Below are 24,207 nucleotides of genomic sequence, written 5' to 3'. Positions count from 1 at the left end.
GGAGTTAGATGGATGAGTGGCATCACCCACTCAATGGACACGAGTTTGAGAAAACTCAAGAGATAGTGAAGGACAGGGATGCCTGGCATGCTGGAGTCCCAGAGGTTGCAAAGAGTTGGACATGACTGAGGGACTGAACAACAAGAAAAAGGGACTGCATCAAACATATGACAGGTCTCTTCTTCAAGTTTTTGCCAGATATTGAACTTGATGGAATGGGAGGCTAAGCTCAAAACTTTTGAAGGAGGGAATTTCAGGCATGAGAAGGAAGGGAATGACCAACTATGAGTCAGAAGCCTTAGAAGGCCATACCCAAGAAATAAGGTGGACTGCAAAGTCATGGTGAAATCTATCCACAGTGCTTTGAAGACAAATTTCTACTAATGACAGAAATCAACATGGAACACTTGATAAATTTTCCTCTCAAGACTTTGCCAGATTTTCAGGCTACATGAGGTGGGAGGCTAATGAGCTAAACAAAACTCCCAAAGGGCAGACTGAATCTCCCATAGTGTTTAAGTGTTGAAATAGACCTCCCAAGCTACCCATCAGAAGTCCAAGTGAGCCACACCTTAAGAAAAAAAGCAAGAGGTAGACTGAGTCTAAAATTGGAATCAGCACCAATTTAGTTCAGTTCCTTGTTGTATTAAGGTCGTCAGCCCTTCAAATTATGCATCTAACAGAGGAAAACGGAGAACCTTTATGAGGGAAAATAACATCATTACAAGTCCCATTTGTTCATTTTAAACCCAAAATATGGCATGTAATAAATTACAAGACTTGAGAAGAGGCAAGAAAATGTGAATGATAAGAGAAAATGCAAATGATAAAAGCAGATCCATAGATGATCCAGATATTCAAATTAGCAGGCAGGGTTTTTTAAATAATTATTTATGTGCAGGGAAGAAAAGGAAAAGATGGGACAAAATAGATAAAATGATGGATAATTTTGACAGAATTGGAATCTATAAAAATGATTTAACATGCTTTATAGATTTAAAAAATATAATAGCTAAAATTGAGAATTCATTTATAGTTTTAACAATAGCTTGGACTGAGCAAAGAGTGAACTTGAGGACAGATAAGTTGATAATACACAAAACTGAAGCACAGAGACAAAAAGAATGGAAAGAATAAAACTAGTATAAGAGACATATGGAATATGGGGAAGCAATTAAACATATATTAATTAGAGTCATAGAAGGATAAGTATTAGAAAAAGGGGTAGAAGCAATATATGAAAACATAATAGTCAAGAAATTTCCGAAACTGGTGATAGACATCATTTCAAACATTAAAGAAGTTCAGTGAACCTTAATCCACAGCAAGGATATATGCAAAGGATTAGGTAAATAAGTGTATTGTAGCTGAACTGCTGACAAAGATGAAGTCTTAAAAGCAGCAAGAGAAAACAAGGCACATTACTTTATCACAAAGGAACAATAAAGCAGATGACTATTGTACTGAAATTATGGAAGCCAAAAGACATTTAAAGTGCTGAAAGAAAAAAAATCTGTCAAATTTGTATCCAGATAAAATACCTTTAGAGATCATAGTAAAAATAGACTTATTCAGACAAATAAAAGTTGAGAGAATCCATCAATAGCAGACCCACACTATGAAAAATATTAAAGGAAGTTCTTCAGGGTAAAGGAAAATGAACTCAAATGGAAGCACAGAACTTCCAGAAAGAAGAGCAACAGGAAAGACAAATACATGGGTAAAAAATAACTGACTTTCAAAGTAGCAAGAATAAAATATATTGTGGAGTTTTATGTAGAAGTATTTAAACAGTTGCATGAATTATAGGAAGGAGGTGTATGGTTTAAATCATAAGGTTTTCATTTGGATAGTAAAAGGTAGACTGCAGAAAAAAAATTGCTAGCTTTAGAGTGGAATACAGCATGAAAACAAAATTTTAAGGTTAAGGTAGTCTGTAATAAGGAATTATATTGGAATATAGAGGTTGTTGTTCAGTTGCTCAGTCGTGTCCAATTCTTTGCGACCTTGTGGACTGTGGCACAACAAGCTTTCCTGTACTTCACTATCTCCATGAGTTTGCTCAAACTCATGTCCAGTGAGTCAGTGATGGCATCCAACCATTTCATCCTCTATTGCCCCTTTCTTCTCCTGCCCTCAATCTTTCCCATCATCAGGGTCTTTTCCAATGAATCAGCTCTTTGCATTGTGTAGCCAAAGTATTGGACCTTCAGTTTCAGCATCAGTCCTTCCAATGAATATTCAGGGTTGTTTGCCTTTAGGATTGACTGGTTTGATCTTGCAGGCCAAGGGACTCTCAAGAGTCTTCTTCAGCACCACAGTTCGAAAGCATCATTCTTTGGTGCTCAACCTTCTTTATGGTTCAACTCTCACATCCATATGTGACTACTAGAAAAACCATAGCTTTGACTATACAGACTTTCATCAGCAAAATGATGTCTCTGCTCTTTAATACACTGTCTAGGTTTGTCATTGCTTTCCTTCCAAAGAGTAAGCATCTTTTAATTTCATGGCTGCAGTCACCGTCCACAGCGATTTTTGCAGCCCATGGAAATACAATTTGTCATCGTTTCCACTTGTTCCCCATCTATTTTCCTTAAAGTGATGGGACTGGGTGCCATGATCTTAGGTTTTTGAATTTTAAGCCTGCTTTAACATAAAAGCAAACATCCTGAACACCATGGTAGCAAAGTGAGTTCATTTTACTTAAAAAAAAAAAAAAGGTCATTACCAAGTGGGATTTATTCTAAAAAAGCAGTTTTGCCTTTAACAATAGATTATCTGTGAAATTCACCATATTAAAAAATAAAATCACATGCTAATCTCAATAGGTACTTCAGCTGTTAAAGAATCTGCCTGCATGCAGGAGACCTCGGTTTGATTCTTGGATCAGGAAGATCTCCTGGAGAAGGTATAGGCTCCCCACTCCAGTATTCTTGGGCTTCCCTGGTGGCTCAGCTGGTAAAGAATCTGCCTGCAATGCAGGAGACTTGGGTTCAATCCCTGGATTGGAAGAAGGGCATGGCAACCCACTCTAGTATTCTTGCCTGGAGAGTCCCCATGGACAGAGAAGCCTGGCAAGTTACAGTCCATGGGTTGCAAAAACTGAGTGACTAAGCGCAGCACAGCTCAATAGATGCCAAAGAAACAAAGCTCTTGGTAAACTCACTGGAAAAAATCCTGATGCCGGGAAGGACTGAGGGCAGGAAGAGAAGCAGGTGACAGAGGATGAGGTGGTTGGATGACATCATCAACTCAATGGACAGGAGTTTGAGCAAACTCTGGGGGATAGCAAAGGACAGGGAATCCTGGCATGCTGCAGTCCACGGGGTCTCAGAGTTGGACATGACTGAGCAACTGAACAACAACAACAAACTAGAAGTAGAAGCAGGTTAACCAATTCAGAACATCGAATATATCTGTCTGCGTCCCTTCATCCAGCTAAAGATCATGTTCTATAGCCACACTAAAGAGAAAACACAACTATGTTTGAACAATGCCTAGGGGATGATGGCACTGACCTGGAAGGAACCGGGGTCACTGAATGTCCAAGAGGAGCAGACACATTACTTTACACACATTTTCCAAACACATTACATTAGTCACATTTAATCAATTTTGTTCCTTAAGCCACTGATGGCTGTGACTTTTTGTTGTAATGGTCTTACTGATCCAGAAGGCATATAATGTATAACAAGAGAAATTTCATCTGTACAGAGGAAGAATATGTTGATGATCAAAGATGACCAAGTATCAGAAGTGGTTTACATAGGGAGATTATAGAGTGCAGGTCTTCATGAAGAAGATAGAATTGCCCCATGGTGATACAGGGGAGACTTGCTTACAGTTTAAATTCTATTCTGGCATTTGCTAGAATAAAAATCATTGTTTTATTTTGGTACACATCACATTACCAAATGTTAGTGGCTTTAAAAATGTTCAAAACTGCTGATGCATGTGTTTTGATAGATGGGCTTTAGCCATTTACATTTATCATAGTTACCAAAATATTTGACTTCATTTCTTACATACTTCTTTCTCTTTTTTTCTCTTTTCCTACCCTCTGTTGGATTTAAAAGACCCATTTCCTATCCCTCACCGCCCCCACCTGCCCCACTAGCTTGGGAAGGTCTGTGTTGCATTTCCATTCTTTTTGTAGTCACTTTGAAGTTTTTGACATTAATTATACATTTTCCTATAATACTCTAAAGTTACTAAGTATTTCTCTTAACATCCCTGAACCCTTTGAAGCCCACTTTACACACTGAACACCCTCACACCCTGCTCAAGCTAATCTTACCATCTTTTTCTTACAGCTTAGATTCTATCACTTTTTAAACATAGTTAATAAAGGGGATTTTGGTTTGTTTACAATTGATAATTAAATGTATTTATTTTAAAAAAACACTATTGAAACAATTCTTGAGAATCTTTTCTGAGACTAAATGAGAGCCCAGTGCCTGCCTCACACAGAGTAGGTGCTCAATAAAAGAAACCCACCTTTCTGCCTCCCAGAATAAATAGTTGTTTGTCGCTTTAACACTAGTCATGAGTGCTCAGCAGGCATGGATTCCTCTGGGTTGGATGCATTTCATGGACAGTTGGCAATGACCGACTTCTCCTTATGTTAATTTTGTGAATACTGTATTTGACTATGTAGCAAGCTAAGTGATGCTGGAATAAATGTTCTCATTTCTGAGCTGTGAAGTGTTGAAAATGGATCAGAAAATAAAAGCAGAATGTCCACCCTTTGGAAGAAAAATGTCAGTCTGTGTTGCTGCCACTCTTGGCTGCTAGTTGGAATGCAGCTGTTAAGGCAGCTGTTTAACTGTTTGCCCAACTTGAAAGGACACTCACTGCCAAGTGGCAAATAGTTTTCATAACATTTTGCTTTTGCTGAGAACAACAACAGTGCATTTTATTGAGCTCCAGCAGTGTGCCAAACATGACAGATTTATAACTCTGCAGGTTCACAACCTTGACTGAACACGATGCTCATTTCCATTTATAATATTTATAAAAAGAATAAATAGGCTTCCAAAGGTAGCCTCTACACACACACAAAAAAACTCTATATCTTACATATTTTTTGAAAATCCAGCAGATTAACTTGAGGAAATACCTCTGAAAATGAAAAATAAAAATCTTAAAAGGAAGATTTAAAGATTTAAAACTTCCTTAAGGTGGCCCAAGTTGACTCTACCCCCTTGTCCAGGACAGACGAGTGCAGCAGTAGCAGAGGAAACACGTCATCTACTGAATCTCTTGCAATTGATGTGTCTCATTCTGGGTCATGAAGTTAATCTGTGTTGCTAATAAAAATATTGACACTAAGTACTTAGCATACAGTTGTATTGAATCTGACAGGCTGTGAACTGGGGTGGTGGTGGGGAGTAGGGGAGGGTGCGGTCATCAACTATTTTATTTATAAAAGGTATAGGACAAATATAAGCATTTAAAATTAAAATACTTTCATATACATAAGCATGATTTTCTTCTGAGTCCAAAAGTTACATGGATGATGATCATGTTACACAGCTCTTCACCCACAGTCTATTCCCTCTGGTCAGAAGCTCATGCCTTCAAAAAAGTTACGGATATATGCTTTCGGCATGTAGAGGGATCCTGTACATACCTATTATTTGTTCCAGCAGAAGTGATAGAAAGCAGAAGTGACCACCACTCAAACATTTAGTGTGTAAGCCCCACAAGCCTTTATGAAGACAATGGAGGTCAGGCAGGGGGGATTCAATCTCATTTAATAAATTGGACTCACTAGGCGTCGGACACGACTGAGCGACTTCACTTTCACTTTTCATTTTCATGCATTGGAGAAGGAAATGGCAACCCACTCCAGTGTTCTTGCCTGGAGAATCCCAGGGACGGGGGAGCCTGGTGGGCTGCCGTCTCTGGGGTGGCACGAAGCTGGACACGACTGAAGCGACTTAGCAGCAGCAGCACAATCAAAGCTGGAATAGAGATATTTCTAAAGGTGAACTGGGCTGAATAAAGATGATCAATGGAGATATAACCTACATTTTCTCTACTATTCACCAAACAGTGATTAACTCATAAATGATAGTCTAATCCAGCTGTTTCTCCAAATTACAAAAAGTTGTAATTTCCACAAAGTTGACGTGATTTCTTGGACAATGACAGACAAAGTCTCACACACTGGGTAATGGTCACCAATGGAATCAGCCACAAGTTTTGTGCTCTTTTTTTCAGGGATCAGAAAATTAGTAATTGCAAACCATGGATGAAATTTATAAGATCGCTTCCACAGAAAGGATCCAGGTGTTGGAAAAAGAACTGGCTACACAATTGACTGAACTGAAGTCTGAGATAGAAGAACAATGGACTCTCCAGGGGTCAGCTCATCAAACTTACAGGTAAATAGTGGCAGTGTGAAGGCATGGTCTTCAAGAGCTTCAACCACTACTCATATCCCATAATCTCCATCAGAGCCCCCCTCTCCTTTTTACTTGGACATTTGGCAGCATCTCAAGCTCAGGCTTGACTGCTGCCCTTAAGGCTTTCCTATATTCTAGAATTGTCAAGGCATTTAGAGGCAATGTGCTACCAAAGAAAATGAAAAGGTGCTCTTCCATCTCACACATATCATTGTCTTAAGATTCCAGAAGCTATTATACAAACCATAGTCAATGAAACCTTATTTTCTCCAATGATATTTTAACTGAATTTGACCTTGATTTTGATGAGAAATTTCAAAACAAAAATAATATGAGGTATTTGATAGTGAATTCTGCAAAATGATGTTCTATTAAGAACTATTCTACAGGTAAATGCTGCCAATGATAGCAATTGAACTCTTTAGGTCATTCACAGACACTTTGAGGTTAACTGAGAGGAAAGGCATGATCTGAGCAAGAGAGGGTCAGAGAGCTGAACCCTGAATCCCACCCAAACTCCCAGCATGCCAAAGAATTAGAAGACAAGAGGGCAGGGAAAGAATGGGTTTCTTCTGTTTCCCTGACTGCCTGTTTAGTAGCTGGTCCCCTTTCTAGGTGGTTACTGGTTTTCCATCTCTGTGAGGCTGTAGCCAGGATACAGGTACCCAGTAATCACAGAAATTATACCTTTGATTTATTCATGCTTTTACCCTCAAGGCCCTTTCAAAACTTGTATCTTTTTTCATCAAAACCAAGACATGAGATAAGAGAAGGCATTATTCCAACTGCAGTTGGGAATTCAACATAGCTGGCTCATGGGTTTCTTAGTCCCACATGATTGAGAGGCCTTCTGACTGTCAGCCTGGTGTTCCTTTGAGAAACAGGACCATGATTCCAGTGGGGTGAACTGCTGACAAGTGTATAAACTAACAATCTATTTTCATCTTCCCTTAAAACTTATTCAAGGAGGACTGATAAATGGTCACATGAACAATATTAATTTGAACTTTACTGACTACAATCCCCTTCAAATCTCATATCTCACATGTATTCCAGAACCATCTCCTGTGGTCCCCTTGCCAGTGTTTGCAAGAGTCTGTATTAAGAGTCCCATCTTAATACAGTAACATTTGCACCATGGTTTTAATGTTCCCGAAGCGGCCAAGCCCTGGGGTGTATCTTACACCCAATGTGGAGAGGATCCCTCTTTCTGACCCAGGGTCCCACCTCTTATCAGACTCCAGGGCAATGCTGCTTGTACTTCCTTATGTCAGGGTCCCTGGTGCAAACACCTTCCTCATGGTTAGGCTTGGACAACAGTCAATGAGGGTGCTTAAGCAAGCACTTCTGCAGTGTTTTTCCTAGAGATGAATAAATTTTTTGAAGCAGAAAATTTGGTTAAAATAATTTCCAAAGTAGTTCATGTTTGATATATAAGGATCATTTTCATCCTCCAGATAACTGAGCTAGAACACAAAAATAAAAACATTTTGTTTGAATAATACTTATTTTATGTGTCAAATAAAATCGATGATATAGAGGTCTGATAAGCACAGTAATTGTTAGAAATGAGATTATAGAAGGAACTATGGGTAGGAGTAAGAAACGTCCTCACCACTGTCTCTCTTTCTAGAGAGATAAGTTGGGGTAAAAGGAAAGACTATGTATTTGTGAGCAGAAGGAGAGGACATCTGGCCCAAGTTAAGGTTTAACAGGAATGAGGTATACACAAGAGAGATTCTAAGACAGAAGCCTGTGGCCTTTACATGCCACCAATAATCCAGTGCAATGTATTTATTTAGAAATGAGCAGTTGTGGAGTTGCAGATTAATCAGGGCAGGAGGAGAAGTGGGTGATAGAGGATGAGATGATTGGATAGCATCACAGACGCAATGAACATGAGTTTGAGCAAACTCCAGGAGATAGTGATGGACAGGGAAGCATGGTGCTCTGCAGTCTATGGGGTCGCAAAGAATAAGACTTGACTTAGCGACTAAACAATAGCAACAGTCTTTAATCTGATTTATAATAGCTTCTATAATTACAACTTCTGTTGCATAAAATTTTCTGCAGCTCTGTTCGAATGCCAAAGGACATCTCTTACTTTAGAAGAGAAAGGGAACTGGCCCTAAAGAAAACTTTACAGGTGAGTAAAACAATGGGCTATTTCAATACCACAGTGAATTAGGATTTGCTAAATTGTTGGAAACTCTTGACAAGGAAAACTTTTTGTAAACAAGCAGCTGATCTTACTGACAATGTTTACAAAGAAAAAACATTCAGCTCACTGCTGGACCAGAGAAGGCCAATCCTTCAGAGATATCTGATTTTTGTAGAGTGTTCAACTTTACAGTTCCTTGATTTATGATGTTAAAAATAATTATTTGAAATCTTAGGTATAACAGCATAACATATGAAAGCGATCAGAAATTGTATGTCATTTTCTGTTATAGACACTGATTGTTTTGTTTCCTTCTTTCCCTTTCTTTGCTTGCTCTGTTCTCCGGGGTTCAGGTGGCTGAGTCAAAGTCCCTTGTTATTCAATCAGATGTCATGCAGAGGGAGCTAGAGAGCTGCCTAAGGAGAGAGTACACTCCTGAAAATTTACCTTTGCTTCTGTTGCAGGTAAGAGTCATTTTGTAATTTGAAAAGGAGATTTGAAATTTAGTAGAAATGTATGAACAAAATTGGCTTTCTGGTATGTCCTCTGGCCAGGGTACAATATTCTCTATATGTATGGTTTGCAGAATTTGGTTCATATAAATGCTCTTCTTTGCTAGAGACCCATGCCAAACTCCGGGAAATAGTGAAGGACAGGGAAGCCTGAAGTGCTGCAGTCCATGGGGTCACAAAGAGTCAGATACGATTTAGCAACTGAACAACAGCTACAACATGCCATTTAAGTTCAGCTTAGTTACCGGCACTAGACAATTGGCAAAGTTTCTACTAGTTACTCCCTGTGCTGGTATTAGGAAGCAATACAACATTGACTAAGATAGTTGCAGACCTCAAAAACTGTTGGCTGACCTAAGGAAGATATTTCTGGAAATCTCTCTTAAGAAAATAACTCACAACATGGGGAGTGGGGGGAAGATATTCCATAATGATCATTATTGCAGCATTATAATAAAAGTGAAAAAATTGGAGTTGCCTAAATGTCTAATCATAGGAGAGTTAAGAAAAACAGTATGGTATTTGATAGATTATTGTTCTGCCTTTAAAGATTTTCTGCATAAAGAATTATTGTGTTATGTAATATTAGGTAACAAAAACATATGTGTGTATGTATATTACAATAATGGTCATGTAGTGTACAGAAAAATCACTTGAAGAGCAGACATAGGCCAAAATGTTAGTAATTACTGTCTTTGAATGGCAAACAATGAATTTCCTTTTTTTGCTTTTATGCATTTTCTAAATTTTTTATAGTAGAAATTATTTTTAAAATTTTATAATTTTTCTAAAACTAAAAAAAATTTATAATAAGCATGTACTGTTTAGATTTTAAAAATTCATTGTTCTTTACTCTTGTGTTTTGAGTTACAACCTCACTATGCATACAAAGTAGATTATTAGCAACTAACTAATAAGTAATAAGTTAGCAATTAACTAATAATAAATCATACAGAAACAAAAATATTCAGATTTTGTTTGCAAGTCAAACTAATGTCATTATTTTCATCCAGGATTCTCTTTCCCTAATATTTCTGGCACTCTTCATTCCTTAGTGTGTATCAGTGTTTCTCGTGGGAGAGAAAAGGAGGGGAGGGTGAAGGTTGGAGATGCTTGGCAAGACATTTTTGGCTGTCATAATTTGGGGAGGGGGGTGGGTTGGAATGGCACCCACTCCAGTACTCTTGCCTGGAAAATCCCATGGATGGAGGAGCCTGGAAGGCTGCAGTCCACAGGGTCGCTGAGGGTCGGACAAGACTGAGCGACTTCACTTTCACTTTTCACTTTCATGCTTTGGAGAAGGAGATGGCAACCCACTCCAGTGTTCTTGCCTGGAGAATCCCAGGGACGGGGGAGCCTGGTGGGCTGCCTCTATGGGGTTGCACAGAGTTGGACACGACTGAAGCGACTTAGCAGCAGCAGTGGGTTGCTACTGGCTTCTAGTGAGTAGAGGCCAGGGACGCTGCTAAACATCCTGCAATGCACAGAACCACCCCTTCACTGCAAAGAATTGTTCAGTCCCAAACATCAATAGTGCAGAGGCTGAAAAAGCTTCAGTTCAGTTCAATCACTCAGTTGTGTCCAACTCTTTGCGACCCTGTGGACCTCAGCATGCCAGGCCTCCCTGTCCATTACCAACTCCCGGAGCTTGATCAAACTCATGTCCATAGAGTCAGTGATGCTATCCAACCAATCTCATCCTCTGCAGTCCCCTTCTTCTCCTGCCTTCAATCTTTTCTGGCATCCAGTGAGTCACTTTTCTGCATCAGGTGGCCAAAATATTGAGTTTCAGCTTCAGCATCTGTCCTTCCAGTGAATATACAGGACTGAGTTCCTTTAGGATTGACTGGTTTGATCTCCTTACTGTCCAAGGGATTCTCGAGTCTTCTCCAACACCACAATTCAAAAGCATCAATTCTTCTGCACTCAGCTTTTTTTATAGTCCAACTCTCATATCCATACATGACTACTGGAAAAACCATAACTTTGACTAGACGGGCAAAAGCTTTGAAAAAGCTTGGTAGAATCCAAGTTTCCATATGTTATCATTTATCTTCTGCCTAAAGAACTTAATTTAACATTTCTTGTAGAACAGATGTGCCAAGGACAAATTCTCTTGGTATTTGTTTGAATAAAAAAAAAGGTCTTTGTTTGCCTTCATTTTAGAAAGGTATATTTGTTCAATATGGTATTCTAGGCTGATATTTTTTCCCTTTTATCTCTTTAAATGTGTTGCTCTACTGTCTTCTGGTTTGCATTGTTTCCATTTCCTAATACTTTTTATTCTTTTGTTCTCTGGTTGCTTTTAAGATTTTCTCTTAATGGTTTTAAGCTATTTGATTATGATGTTCCTTGATGAGATTTTCTTTGTGTTTCTCTTGCTTGGAGTTGGTTGAACTTCTTGGATTGTGATTTTATCATTTTTATCAATTAAAAGTTTTTTCAACTGTTATTTCTCCAAATGTATTTTATATCCCTACTTGTCCTTTTGGGACTGCAGCGACATATACATTTCATTCGTGCATGCTTCAGTCGTGTCTGTTCTGCACTCTATTGACTGCAGCCTGCCAAGCTCCTCCATCCATGGGATTCTCCAGGCAAGAATACTGTAGTGGGTTGCCATGCCCTCCTCCAGGGGATCCTCCCAACCCAGGGATCACACCTGTGTCTCTTACATCTACCTGCATTGGCAGGTGGGTTCTTTACCACTAGCATCACTTGAGAAGCCTAGACATATATGTTAAATCACTTCATATCTTCCATAAGTCACTGAGGCTCTGTTAAATTTTTCTGTTTCCCCCCTCCATGCTTCATTTTGTATAGTTTCTATTGCTATATCTTCAAGTTTACTAACCATTTCTTCTTCACTGTCTAATCCGCTGCTGCTCCTATTGTTGTTCAGTTGCTAAGTCTTGTCTGACTCTTTGTGACCCCTTGGTCTGTAGCATGCCAGGCTTCCCTGTCCTTCACTATCTCCTGAGTTTGCTCAGACTCATGTCCTTTGTCTGTGATGCCATCCAACCATCTCATCCTCTGTTGCCCCCTTCCCCTCCTGTCCTAAATTTTTCTCAGCATCATGGTCTTTTCCAATGAGTCAGCTCTTCCCATCAGATGTGCAAAGTATTGGAGTTTCAGCTTCAGCATCAGTCCTTCCAATGAATATTCAGGACTGATTTCCTTTAGCATTGGCTGGATTGATCTCCTTGCAATCCAAGGGACTCTCAAGAGTCTTCTCCAGCACCACAATTTGAAGGCATCAATTCTTCTGCACTCAGCCTTCTTTATGGTCCAGTTCTCACTACATACATGACCACTGGAGAAACCATGGCACTGACTATATGTATATAGCAAAGTGATGTCTCAGCTTTTTAATGTGCTGTCTAGGTTTGTCATAGCCTTCTTTCCAAGGAGCAAGCATCTTTTAATTTCGTGGGGGCAGTCACCATCCGCAGTGATTTTGGAGCTCAGAAAAAAAATAAAATCTGTCACTGTTTCCATTATTTCCCCATCTGTTTGCCATGAAGTGATGGGACCAGATGCCATGATCTTAGTTTTCTGAATGTTGAGTTTTAGGCCAGGTTTTCACTCTCCTCTTTTACCCTGATTAAGAGGCTCTTTAATTCCTTTTCACTTTCTGCCATTAGAGTGGTATCATCTGCATATCTGAGGTTGTTGATATTTCTCCTGGCAATCTTGATTCCAGCTTGTGATTCATCCCACCTGGTATTTAGCATGATGTACTCTTCATATAAGTTAAGTAGGCAGGGTGATAATATACAGCCTTGATATATTTCTTTTCCAATTTTGCATCAGTCCATTGTTCCATGTCCAGTTCTAATCTGCTGTTAATCCTATCCAATGAATTTTTTATTTCATATATTGTAGTCTTCATTTCTAAAAGCTCTATTTAACTTTTTAAAATATTTTTCATTTCTCTATTATGTTCACATTTTCCTTTCAATTCTTGAACATACTGAGCATAGTAATAAAAACTCCTTTAAAGTCCTTGTTTGCTCATTTTATCACTGGTGCCATTTCTGGGCCTGTTTCTCTTCATTAATTTTTCTCCATCTTATAGGTCATATTCTTCTGCTTCTTTGCATGTCTAGTAATTTTTCCTAGAGGCTAGGCATTGCAGTTTTACATTGCTGAATGCTGATTTTTTTTATATTCCTTTAAGGATGTTATACTTCATTCTAGCGGGCAATTAAGTTATAGATCAGTTTCACACTTACAAGGCTTGGTCTTGAAGCTTTCCTAGAGCAGGTTTAGAGTAACTTTTACTCCAGACATAGTTTATTCTTCTTACTAAATTGTCACCCCTTCTGTGTCTCTGCTGAATGCCCCAGGTATTTAGTGAGGACTCTTTACTCTGTCAGATTGAAAGTTGAACATCTTCTAGTTCTGTCTGAACTCTGAGAAATGTTCAGTTTACAATTCCCTAGTTTGCTATTCTTTGCACAGCCTCAAGGAGTTCCACCCTCTGCAATACAGTGCTTAATAGTCAGCAAAGAACTCAGAAATCTCTGTGTAGGTTTCTGGAGCCCTTTTTCTGCATAACTTTCTCCTCTCCATTACTCTGCCCTGTCAACTCCAGCTGACTCAACTTCCCAAACTTGATTTCTCTATCCTTAACTCAGAGAGACCATAATGCTCTGATTTCCTATTCTAGTTCAAAAACTGCCTTCTTCAGACAAAAAACCAGAGCTCATTTCATTTGTTTCCTTTCTCTCAAGGACAAGAGTTCTGCATTGCCTGTTGTTGCATGTCAGTAAACAGTTGCTTTGTGTAATTTGCCCTATTTTCTAATGGTTTATGATAGAAGGGTGCATCTGATCCTACTTATTCCATCATAGCAGTATTATTTTTTATCAGAAATAACATTTTTTAAGAATTGGCTTATTTGACTACACTTGCTGCTGCTGCTAAGTCGCGTTAGTCATGTCCGACTCTGTGCGACCCCATAGATGGCAGCCCATCAGGCTCCCCCGTCCCTGGGACTCTCCAGGCAAGAGTACTGGAGTGGGGTGCCATTGCCTTCTCCAATGTATGAAGTGAAAAGTGAAAGTGAAGTTGCTCAGTCGTATCCAACTCTTAGTGACCCCATGGACTGTAGCCTACCAGGCTCCTCTATCCATGGGATTTTCCAGGCAAGAGTACTGGAGTGGGGTGCCATTGCCTTCTCCATTTGACTACACTTAAGTATAAGTAAAATTCTTGATCTAAGGTTAAAAGCTATAATCTCCTTTATAATGTTCTTTGTACTTTAGATTCATAAACTTCAGTTTTTAAAAAAATTTTAAGCTTAGCTTTAGATAATTTTATAGGCTTTTATGTCACTGTTAAAATTTCAACAACTGATAGATGAAATTATAATCTGTTGGATTGACAAAATATCTATTTAAATTTGAATGGTATATTGAGCCAGGTTTCTTAATTTTATGATCTTCATGTAGAAAGTATTGGTAGATCCTTTAAAAACAGCCAAACTTATTTTCCTATTATTTCTGTTCTTAAGGTTTAATCCAGTCTTCCCATGGTGCAGTTGGTAAAGAACCCACCTGCCAATGTAGGAGACATGGGTTCAATCCCTGGGGTGGGAAGATCCCCTGGAGGAGGAAATGGCAACCCACTCCAGTATTCTTGCCTGGAGAATCCCATGGACAGAGGAGCCTGGCGGGCTACAGTCCATTGGGTCGCAAAGAGTCAGTCACGACTGAGAACACCCCTCCTTCCTTCCTTCCTAATTGTATTCTCGTTAATTTTTGTTGTTGTTGTTAAAGCATTATACAGAGAGAATTACCCAGCTGGCCCAGAGTAAATATTTACACATGCTTAGGTGGAAGAGATTTTGCCATCACAGTAAGATCATGGAGCAACTTTATCCTTTTTACAAGGTAGGAAGCCCATGAACAGAATCAATGGGCTATTTTCTATAATGAAACAAAATGGTCATTAACCTTGTCAATGCTATTATTTATTTAGTCATCATGCCTGTACATTATATCTCTAGACTTATTCATGCTACATAAACTGTAAATGTGTACCCTTTGGCCAACATCTCCCCTTTTCCCCGAAGACCCAGTCCCTGGTTACCACTGTTCTATTCTCTGCTTCTCTGAGTTTGACATTTTTTTTTTAGACTCCATATAAAGGGATACCACACAGTATTTGTCTTTTTCTCTGTCTGGCTTATTCCATTTAGCATAATGTCCTCCAGATTTATTCATGTTATTACAAATATTAGGATTCCCCTCCTCTTCGTGGCTGAATAATATTCCATTATATGTATTTTTACCACATTTTCTTTATCCATTCATCCATCTGTTGATGGACCCTTAGGTTTTCATATCTGACTATTATGAATAATGCTGCAATGGAATGTTGAAATACAGATATTGCTTTAAAATACTGATTTTGTTTTCTTTGATATATATACCCAAAAATGGGATTGCTGGATGACATGGTAGTTCTATTTTTTTTTTAATTTTTATGTTTAATTGGAGGATAATTGCTTTACAATATTGTGTTGGTTTCTGCATACAACAATAATCAGATATAAGTATACATATATCCCCTCCCTCTGGAGCCTCCCTCCCAGCCCCTCATCTCACTCCTTTAGGTCATCCCAGAGCACCAGACTGAGTTCCCTGTGTTATACAGCAACTTCCTACTGCTGCTGCTGCTGCTAAGTCGATTCAGTCGTGTCCGACTCTGTGCGACCCCATAGACGCCAGCCTACCAGGCTCCCCCATCCCTGGGATTCTCCAGGCAAGAACACTGGAGTGGGTTGCCATTTCCTTCTCCAATGCATGAGAGTGAAAAGTGAAAATCAAGTCCCTCAGTCATGCCTGACTCTTAGCGACCCCATGGACTGCAGCCTACCAGGCTCCTCCATCCATGGGATTTTCCAGGCAAGAGTACTGGAGTGGCATGCCATTGCCTTCTCTGAACTTCCTAGTAGCTATCTGTTTTAAACATGGCAATGTATGTTTCAGTGCTAATCTCTCAATTCATCCTACCTTCTCCTTCCCCTACTATGTCCACAAATCCATTCTCTATGTTTTTGTCTTTATTTCTGCCCTGCAAATAGTTTTATCAGTACCATTTTTATAGATTCTGTATATAAATATATGCATTAATATATGATATTTGTTTTTCTCTTTCTGATTTAATTCACACTGTATAATAGATTTTAAGTTTGTCCTCCTCAGTTAAACTGACTCAAATTTGTTCCTGTTTTAATTGGCTGAGTAATATTCCGTTGCATATATGTACTGCAACTTCTTTGTCCATTCATCTGTTGATGAACATCTAGGTTGCTTCCATGTCCTGGCTATTGTAAATAGTGCTGCAATGAACATTGGGATATATGTGTCTCTTTAAATTATGGTTTTCTCAGGATATATGCCGAGTAGTGGGATTTCTGGGTCATATGGTACTTTTATTTCTAGTTTTTAAAGGAATCTCCTTACTCTTCTCCATAGTGGCTGTTATCAGTATGGTAGTTCTATTTTTACTTTTTTGAGAAATTTCTATACTGTTTTCATATTATCACTAGATGCACCAGTTTACATCTCCACAAACAATATATCTTGTCGATGCTTTAAGTGGTGGTTAAAGATGGTAAAGGAACTAATGGATGCCCTTACTTGCCATTTCTCCCTGTGGCAGAAGATAATGGTACTATTTTTAAGAATGAGATTTGAGGGTGGCTTTATATTATAGAAAATTTATTTTTCTTCATGGGCTATAGCTAAAAAATCTAAGAAGCCAACTCCAGTTACTAAATTTTCTTATGCACTGACTCTTTGCTAGGGTCAGTTTCCTTCAGAGTTGTGAGAATATGACTGATTGCTGTCCTTATCAGTCAAATTCAAAATGTGAAAGAGTTTTAATATTACAAGAGCTTATTTGGCTCCCAAACAGTAATACACTATACTTGGAAGCAAATGACACAAAGAATAAGGCTTGCAAATCATCAGCTTCTGTCTTGGCATCTCTCTTAAACAGAAACAAGTTGTCTACATTATGCAGGAATACAATGATGCTCTTCAGAGAGCTGATCGATTGTCTGTTGCACGAGAAAACTTCCTTATGGGAAAAAAGAACACTCCTAACTTAGTGACACAGGAAGACCTGACTATTTACACAAATTGGTTAGTGTGTCACCTACACTCACTCAAGATTATTCACCACTATGTGCAGGTACGTGAAACAGTTACATGGCGATGCATTGCCTTCCCAGGATGGTCAGGACATTGTTTTCTTCACACCTGCCACCTAATTTGAGGTTGTCGGTTTCTGTATTCCATCTGCCTTATAAACAACAGGAAAGTAATGGGTCACTAGCTTTTTTCTTTGAGACCTTTGAAAGTATTTTTCTTTTGGAACCTTGCTGTAATGAAATCACTCCATTTAGCTTACCCAAAGATGTCTCTGTTACACTATTTTGTATTCACGCTATGATTTTTTGTTTTCAGCCTCTTGTTCTGGATTTATGCTCTCTAATGTAGATCCACTTTTTTTATTCAGCAACCTCTAGTGAGGGTCTAATTTATGCCAGGGACATATCCTGGGCCAATGGGAGTATATAATCTTTGCTAATGGTGAGGGACAGGGAGGCCTGGAGTGCTGTAACCCATGGGTTCACAAAGAGTGGGACATGACTTGGTGACTGAACAGCAGCAACAAAATGTGAGTCACAGGATGATAGGAAAAAGGGCAAGTAAAGTCCTTAAATATAACTTAAAGTTGTATTTAAGTCAACTTAAATACAATGTGATGAGTATAATCACAAAGTAAAGAGTCACAGAGGAGAGGCCCTACTGCAAGATACAGGCATCAGAACGGAGTGATGTGACCACATTCTGTTTTAGAAAGATTGCTGTTTTGCCACCTAATTTTTTCCTACTCCACTACACCTCATCTTAGTGATACCACCAACCATGACTCCTGGCCATCATCCTGACATCATCCCTTCCCCAATCAGTCACTGTGGGGTCTACCTCTGAATCATCTCTCCCTTGTCACATGGCATAGTAATGATCTGCTTCTAAGTCCTGGTCCCCTACTAAACTCTGAACTCTTTGAATTTGGTCCATGTCTTACTTATTTTTGTATCTCTAGCACCTCACATGATGCCCTGCTCATTATGGGTCGTTGATCAAGGTAGGCCTGCCTGGATGACAACACAAGGTCCCTAGCTCCAGATTTAGCCCTTCATGATTGAGCAGATTACTGAGGCCCACCTCCGCCTCTTTCCTCCTCTGTCAAACCAAAGAGCTGCTTCTGAAACAAAGTCTGGAAGATTCTTTGAGAACTGAATTGACATGTAGCCCCTTGGTTGTCCCCTTCTGTAGGCTCTCCAGTATTTACCCATCTCCAAAGCTCTGAGTGTAGCTGTTGACGAAGTCCCTGAGGTTGGTCAGGAAAATGAAAAGTTTCCTGTTGATGACACTGACCCTGACATCCAGGGTTCTGCATCTCCAGACTCTACGAATGCCAGTGTTTCAGGTAAGAAGTCTTCTTTCCCCTTAGGAAATGTGGAGAAAAGATTGTGATTTTTCACGTGTGCACCTGATTTTGCTTGAAATTTTTCTATGTACCAAAAAATTATATCTTAAAAAAAAAATTGGCCATGCCATGCAGTCTATAGGATCTTAGTTCCCTGACCAGGGATCAAACCTGGGCCCCGGTGGTGAAAGCACCAAATCCTAACCACTGGACTGCCAGGGAATTTCCAAAAGTTTTATCTTCTTAATTAACAAGTGTTAATCTAATATTTTCTGGTGGAAAAAAATAACAAACACTTCTCTTAGAAATTATTATCTCCATCTTTATAGCTAGACAATGAGGGGGGGGGGAAGCAATAAACTTGAAGTTTGGAGTACTGGGCTCTAGGCCTATTCTGTTGTAGCCTCACTGTGAGCCTACATGTTTAAGTCATTTCATCTCCTTGGGCCTCAATTTACTCATCTCCAAAATAAGCCTTTTAGATCAAGTGATCACTAAGGTCACCTTCATTTTTTTCCCCAGGATTGAAAACTTTTCATTTCTATTTTTTTTAAATACCAAAAACGTTTGTATTGGTTAATAGCCAATTAACAGTGTTGTGATAGCGTCAGGTGAACAGTGAAGAGACTTAGCCGTACATATACATGTATCCATTCTCCCCCCCAACCCCCCTCCCATCCAGGCTGTCACATAACATTGAGCAGAGTCCCTTCCTTTTTAGTTTTACATGATCTTTAAAGACTTCCCTTATCTGAATCAATTTAATAGTCTTCTTACCCTTACCTTATGTTACAGATGACTTAGAAATCTGATCAGGTTTTTACTCTGAGTGATGAATTTACCAGTTGCACCTGGAGAGGCAGCCAACCCTGTTGTGGGGAATCAGAGAAGGTATCTCAAATGGGAAGTCCAATCTGGGTGCTTAGAGATGTGTAAGAGTGAGCCAGGTGAAAGGAGGTGAAGGTTCTCAGCTTCTCCTGATTTGTTAACTTGGAAGTCATATTCTTTGTCTACCCCAAAGGACTACAGGTAGTTCTGTTCTCACTAAGTCATTCCCCAAAGGGTCTGTTGGATTTCTCCTGCAGGCTACGAGAAGGGGGAGTCCTAACTACCTCCCCCAGAAAACCAGCACCAGGAGTTCGTCAGATAGGCCTGGCTGAGTGTGTGCAGTTTACAAACTGTGGCAGAGAAGGCTGGGCATGAAGCAGAATGGCCCTCACCATCCATGGAAGAGGCCCTGACTTCAGTTTTCTCAAAGGACTCTCCTTTTTCTCTCTGAGACCGGTATTCATTGGTGTTAATGCTCTTGATTTTGGATATTTTCAGGGCCAATGAGAACAGAAACTGCTTTCGTTCTGCCCCAACACACAACAGAAACAGAAGAACTGAAACCTCAGCTGAGGCTTCTGCTCTCGCATTTCAGTATCTCTTATGACGTGGAAGAGCTGAGCGATGCTTCTAAGGAGACAGAACTTTTTGCCTTGGTACTTTATGGATTCTTTCTTAATGCAAATATAGGTGTTCATGAAAGAAAATACTAGTATCTGCCATGAAGTTGGATATTCACACTGCCGTGATAAAATATAATAGTAATAGTGAGATTTAGACTAGCGGTTGAACTTTCTCTCTGTTAGAATTTTGAAACCCTTGAATATCCAACCCAGAGGGATTGTAGGATTATTTTTCTGCAGAATTTAAAGAAAATGGTAGGTTGTAGTCCATAATAGATGATGTAAACATAGCCAAGATTTGGCATTTTTTTAGTATGGAGTTGTCTAGTGTCTAAAGCCCTTTGATTCTCAGAAAGTGTACCAATAGCTCTTCAGTTGGCAAAATGCTTTATATTCAGTACAGTGTATATTGTGTAGTGATTTTTAAAGTTAAGCAGTCATAGTCTGCTGTCTCATGGTGTTGCACCTCCTTGAATAAAAAAATCATGTTATCAAAAGCCATATTAGAACTTGTTTCAAAGGGAAAAAAATAGGATTATACATAGAGAACCTCAAATTTACAATAATAAACTTTTTAGCCAGAGTTTCAACAAAAAGATATTTTTCTAGATCTGGGTGTATAATATTTGTACATATATGTATTTGCTAGGTAAAAATAATAAGTTGATTAATCCAAAAAGGCAAAGATCAAATCTGTATGTTTTTGAACACCCTTTGTGTAAGAAGGAACCACTTACTTACTTACTTACTTACTATATCACCATTTACTTTTACCTTGAAGTTTCACATCCATGTGTATTTGTTCCAGCATTATTTTACTGGGATTATTTCTTTTATTATGTAACACGGACTCCTAAAGCTCACTGGAACCAGTGGTATCACATGTCCTCTGGTTTCTTTGAAGGTGGTGATGTTTAGCTTTTGTCTTTCTTTTCATATCAGTAGCAGCACTGTCTTCAGTATAGAGTGCTTCTATGGGAGTATCCTCACCCTCATTCATTATCAGCAAGTATTATGATAGACCCAAACCAGAATCAGACCAAGACAGTGTTGAAAAGAGTCCAAATAAATAAAGATAGGTTATGGCACAGTAGACTGTCATCAGTGATAACAAAAGAACTTGAGGCTGCAGAACTCTCCCACAGAGCAGCCTTCTCCCCAAAGAACAGCTTGTCTTCACATAGAGAGAGTTTCCACTTTTGATTTTCTTGTAACAGTATTATGTGCAGTGCTAATTGTACTCCCAAGATAATCACATTACAACACATTTTTTTGTGTAGGACAAATTTCTATAAACAGGAAGAGTGTTTATTTTGGTTTTCCAAAGCCCTAGAGCAGGGTCAGCAAACTACAGCCCGCAGCCCACCTCCTAGTGTTTGTTAAAGCTAAGTGTTATTGGAATACAGCCATGCCCTTTCATTTATGTACTGTCTGTGGCTGCTTTCACACTGTAACTGCAGCATTGAGTAGTTGTAACAGAGACCATGTGGCTTTCAAAGTCTAAAATATTTACCATCTGGCCCTTTAAGAAAAAGTTTGCCACTCTAGCTTAGACTGGCACCATCTCATTGAACTTTGTGCACTGATGGGTATGATCTGTGTCTGTCTGATGTGGTAACCACTAGTCAGTCACATGTGACTGTGAAACACTGGGTAGTGTAAATGAGGAACTAAATTTTAAATTTTATCTAATTTTTATAAATTCACATTTAAATGTTAAATAGCCACGTATGGCTAGGAGCAGTAGTATTGGATAACACAGCCTGGAAAGTACCAGCATTAACTGGAAGAATCTTTAGCTCTGTGTCTCATTGAACTTACTCATTCCGGAAACTTTTTTTCAGGCCCTAGTGTGTGTCAGGTTCTCTCTCTTCCTCTGTAATTAAATATACATAAGATTTACCCTTTTAACCACTTCTAAGTGTACAGCTAAGTGGTAGTAAGAGCATTCACATTGTTTTGCAACCATCACCATGGGGTAGATTCTTGAGATTCCCTCCACAAGCTCTCCTTGCACTGAGGAAGTCGTGATGCAGGTGGCTGGTGCACTGATAAAGGCAGTTGCACAGGGAGGCTGGGTCTGCCCAAGAAGGGAGCACGCAGTGTCTGCATCTTAGCAGTAGGCAGTTATATCATAGAAAGCCTCAGTCTGGAACTGAGATGCGAGGGGTATGATTGATGTACCATAAGGAGTTTTAACAGGTCCCAGCATCTGGACTCTTCTCTCTAGCAATGTCCTGGTTAGGCTTCTGGGCGCAGGATTTATCTAACCCTTAAATTTTCTCATTTACCAGGTGGTCAGGAAAAGGGAATGTATTCCCAAAGAAAGACAATCTACTGCCCATTGAGGGTCCATTTAAATATATATATAAATAAATATATTACATTATTTCCAATCTTTGGAGCGGGTATTCAGAACAAGTAACACACACATAATTATAGTAATAGGCTGACTGGAAAGCATGTGCCCCTCAGGTATTTACATTTAAGTCCTCTTACTGTCACAGAATCATGTTGTATAAAATAGTTTGACTCCAAGACTCTTTCAGAGGCAGTCAGTACCTGTTCTTGAAATTGCCTTCAGCCTGAGACTATTTTTTGCCCCTGGGCTTCTCTTTTCTCCATCCTGTTTAGGTTTCCCAAAAATTTCAAAGCATCTTCATGGAACAACAGAGAATGCAAACGTTTCCAGACTATAATGCTGGGATAGCTAAAGTGGAAAATTTGAATTTGGCAGGACCTCATAGGGCCTTGAAAAAGAGAGCCAACTGGACTTCCTTTATAAAGGTAAGGAGCCTTGTGGTGACGGTCACTTGTAAATGATGTCAGCCATGTCACAGAGTGTTCTCCAGGGAGGCCAGACAACCTGGCAGCATCCGGTCTGTCAGATGCCTACTATCCCCTCTCCTCAATGCCCTCAACAAACTGTGCCCTGGGAGCAAGGGTAGGTGCCTGCCTGACTTAGGAGAGGCGGCTTAGAAAACCTGGCCTTGTGTACCACCATCCCCCAGCTCCTTCCTGCCTTGAGTCTGTTGAAGTTAGCCAGGCTGATCTACCTTTTCTGGAAGTTCTCGCATATTCTTTTGCCCATCTCTAACTCCAGTACTTTGGCCACCTCATGCGAAGAGTTGACTCATTGGAAAAGACTCTGATGCTGGGAGGGATTGGGGGCAAGAGGAGAAGGGGACGACAGAGGATGAGATGCCTGGATGGCATAACTGACTCGATGGACGTGAGTCTGAGTGAACTCCGGGAGTTGGTGATGGACAGGGAGGCCTGGCGTGCTGCGATTCATGGGGTTGCAAAGAGTCAGACATGACTGAGCGACTGATCTGATCTGATCTGATCTGATTGAGTCAGAACTCCTTGTTGTTAGTGACCTGGGCTACTTGGCAAGAATAAAGAACATTCAAAGTTATACTTGAATTGTGTAAATCCAGTTTTTTAGTCCAGAACTGTTTACTGACTGCATTCTGTGTGTCATACATGGCCCATGGTGCTGGAGAGACACAATTCACAATTATTCAAAAGTGAGTAGGTTAAATGAGTTGATTTGAGATAGTGGTAAATACAGTTGATTCTCATTGTTTGAGGGGAGTTATGTTCTGTAAAGTTGCCACAAATACTGAATTAACAAATCCTAAACCACTTTCATAGGGGAAATAAAAGGTTAGGTTCATCAATTGATCGATACATAACTAGTTTTATATGTGTTTCTATTTGAAGAGACTTTATTCAATATATGTTGTTGATTCATTAACATCAAACTCATAGCCAATAGCACTATAACTCATACCTGAACGAAGCTTTTTGAACACTTGTCCTTCTACAAGACACATCACAGCCTTCCTATACTTAGGAACACTAGACAGCTCTTCAGCCCCCTGTTGGAGGCCATTTTAAATAGTGAAATTACTAATGAAAAGCACAAAAAGTATAAAAACCTGGCACTAATTAGGCCATAAAAAGAACATTTGTTTATAGTACACACTCAAATAAGTAGTAAATAGGTGAATGTCACCTTGTTTGTCCTCAGCTGGGAATGTGGGGTTGGGTGACTTGAACTTTTCAACCATCCTGTGCATGTCCATGAATGTTCAGGAAAGTTCTGTATTGATTTGGGAATGACAAAGAAGTTTCAGTGAGTAGGCAAA

At 39.4% G+C, this 24,207-nt stretch overlaps 1 protein-coding gene across 4 annotated transcripts in view; it reads left to right on the top strand.

The window, feature by feature from the left end:
- Positions 1 to 24,207, top strand: part of LOC147365857 (coiled-coil domain-containing protein 162-like) — a 210,639-nt gene that overhangs the window by 22,629 nt on the left and 163,803 nt on the right. For all 4 annotated transcript variants that reach the window (XR_015132916.1, XM_086317383.1, XM_086317382.1 and 1 more), the window contains exons 2-9: positions 6,229 to 6,392; positions 8,487 to 8,559; positions 8,928 to 9,038; positions 14,870 to 14,983; positions 17,100 to 17,294; positions 18,449 to 18,602; positions 19,929 to 20,086; positions 22,688 to 22,840. Coding sequence is in view for 3 of the 4 variants with exons in the window: in XM_086317383.1 (XP_086173509.1) it covers positions 6,256 to 6,392; positions 8,487 to 8,559; positions 8,928 to 9,038; positions 14,870 to 14,983; positions 17,100 to 17,294; positions 18,449 to 18,602; positions 19,929 to 20,086; positions 22,688 to 22,840 (1,095 nt within the window). In the remaining variant the exon portion in view is untranslated. The remainder of the gene's footprint in view (positions 1 to 6,228; positions 6,393 to 8,486; positions 8,560 to 8,927; positions 9,039 to 14,869; positions 14,984 to 17,099; positions 17,295 to 18,448; positions 18,603 to 19,928; positions 20,087 to 22,687; positions 22,841 to 24,207) is intronic.

Source organism: Bos grunniens, chromosome 9 (assembly GCF_055505025.1).
Source record: "Bos grunniens cultivar Pamir isolate PY7600 chromosome 9, Bosgru_T2T1.0, whole genome shotgun sequence".
NCBI classification, from domain to species: Eukaryota; Metazoa; Chordata; class Mammalia; order Artiodactyla; family Bovidae; genus Bos; species Bos grunniens.
Note: the sequence above shows the minus strand (reverse complement) of the source record. Positions and strands in the feature narration are given on the sequence as shown.